General features: G+C 34.9%; 1 protein-coding gene across 1 annotated transcript in view; it reads right to left on the bottom strand.

Moving 5' to 3' along the window:
* The window catches only part of LOC137617862 (tachykinin-like peptides receptor 99D), a 105,160-nt gene that overhangs the window by 35,197 nt on the left and 67,463 nt on the right, over positions 1–2,500 (bottom strand). Inside the window, 1 exon segment of the mRNA XM_068347811.1 lies at positions 833–1,009. Coding sequence (XP_068203912.1) covers positions 833–1,009 — 177 coding nt within the window.

Raw genomic sequence — 2,500 nt, 5'->3', positions numbered from 1 at the left:
AACAAAGCCCTCAGAAGAATATTGGGAATTAAATGGCAGTATAGGATTAGAAATGAAATTATTAGAGAGATTATCCGAGTGCCATATGTGGTGGAGATCATGGTGACGGGTAGATGGAGATGGTTTGGGCATGCTCTTCACACTCCCCAAGAGAGATTAGTTCACCAAGCTCTTAATTCGGCTCCACAAGGTACTAGAAGAGTTAGAAGACATAGAACTACATGGCTAAGGACCTTGAAACGTGTAGTAGATGATGTATGGAGATTTGTGTATTTCAAATCTCAAGATAGAGACGACCGTCGAAAATTAACCGAGGCCCTTTGCGTCAATATGTGCAGGAGTTGGTAATAATGATGATGATGATGATTTGTTTTGTACACCAGGACACCAGGAGGAATCCTTCTCGAGGGACAGATGAAAAAAAGGATATCTGCAGTTTCTTTAATTATAGAACCTATATGAATGTTTGACTCATTTTAAAACCATTGGCTGATCTCTAATAAGATTATGACCAAAATGATGAAACATTAATGATAAAATATCGCATGAGTATTCAAATCATTGAAATGCTACAGAGCAAATATTACGCTAATTTTATAAAAAGATTTTGTTTCCATGTAGCGGGTGATGACATGTTTCTCAAACACTCATGTGATACATCATAGTTATATGCATATATCTTTCATATACTTATAATACCCCTAATATTTCAGGCTTTACAAAGACTTAGCCTTTGTATTCAATACTAGGCTCGAAACGTAAGTTAGTTGGCACAAAGACATTGTTACAATGGTATTTTGTATTCAAAGGAACAATTCTAGTCAAAATTTACCTTGCTCCTAAATTTCGTGGGCCTGGCATTGAGCGGGAAGACGATGGCTCGATAACGGTCCACTGCAATAGCTGTTAGTGTGAATATGGACACGTTGACGCTTACTGTCTGGAAGAACGGGCAGAAGGCGCACATGAATTCTGGAAGGTTCCAGCGCTGGAGCAGAGCAGCTTGGAACTGATGAAGAGAGGGAAATTTTAAGTATTTTGGTGAAGCAACTTTGTTGTGGCGAAGGTTGTGCTTTAATAGGCGGTGTCTGTCTGTTTGTGATTCATAAAATTAAAAAAAATAATTTTCCGAATTCTGATTAGATTTTGGAACAGTTTGGGTCAAAAGTCAAGGACAAGGTCATGAAAAGGTTTAAAACGAATCACAAAATTCGAAAACTATTCGACCGAATCTCATGAAATTTGGTGGGAAGATTGGTCATGATCCAAGTGAAATTTGATTAAAGTATGGGAATGACTGGGTCAAAAGTCTAGACCAAGGACACAAAAAGGCAAAAAACGTCCTTTTGGCATTACGTGGCCATTTTTTATCTAAATTGCGTGAAACTAGTTTCAAAATGTGCATAATTCAATTGTCTATCTTGTGATATACAACATGATGTACTGACGTCATTACCCTTGTTTGTTTATTTATTTGTTTGTTTTTCTGCCTGTGTGTTTGTGATTCGCGTGATTCAAAATATTTGACCTAATCTCATGAAATTTGCTGGGATGATTGACCATGATCTGGGGACAGTTTGATTAGATTTTGGAAGGGATTTGGTCAAAGCTCAAGGCCAAGGTAACTAAAAGGTCAAAAACTCCTTTTTTGCTATTTCGTCGACAATTTTTATTCGATTTGCAGGAACATCATGAGTTTTCTTGGTTATAAAAGTGGCGGTGGGGAGGTTATGCGCCCAAACAAGTGGGTGAAATTTTCATTGCCTAAACACTGAATTTTTTCATTTCTTATAACTGCAGAGATTTTCACGAATGCAATAAAGGAAAATGTTGAATTTACATGATATTCCTGTCAATCACCTGTTACTATTTCATCAAATTTGTCGTGATTCTCCCTTCAGGGTGTCATGCTGTTACATAGATCTTCTTTCCAAGAAATATGATTTTTATACAATTTTTATCCTTTTGAAGTAAGATGGTCAAAATTAACTTATTTCTTTTACAATGCTTTGGTAATTTATAAACCTAGAGCTTTTGGATCTTTGACGATCAAAAAAATATTGTCTCAGAAATGTTTACTAATTATGGCAATTTTGATTATTCTATGGAGATTCGTATCCCAAAGTAGATCTACGATAAAAAGACAAATTTATGGCGCATTAAACAGGAATAATTCTCTTTTATAGAGGTGCAATATTTCTATTAGTAATATCCAAAGTTCTAAAAAATAATTACACAAGGCATAATTTATATTGGAAACTAGCTTACCATGCATTATATGCACAATCTGATAATCTTGTTCAAATATCTGATATCATAATAAAAATCACCTCGACCTAATATTCCAATAATGTATCTGAGCAGCTTTAAACAGTTAAATCTTGATAAGATTCGCTAACAGCCTTTTGTTAACATTATCAGAAGTGATGATGGTTATTGATGGGTAAAATTACTCAGGACATAAAAAACTAATTTTATGATAGACTGAAAATAATCAAAA

The sequence above is a fragment of the Palaemon carinicauda genome, chromosome 24, assembly GCF_036898095.1.
Source record: "Palaemon carinicauda isolate YSFRI2023 chromosome 24, ASM3689809v2, whole genome shotgun sequence".
Taxonomy (NCBI): domain Eukaryota; kingdom Metazoa; phylum Arthropoda; class Malacostraca; order Decapoda; family Palaemonidae; genus Palaemon; species Palaemon carinicauda.
This window is presented reverse-complemented; position numbering and strand designations above follow the sequence as displayed.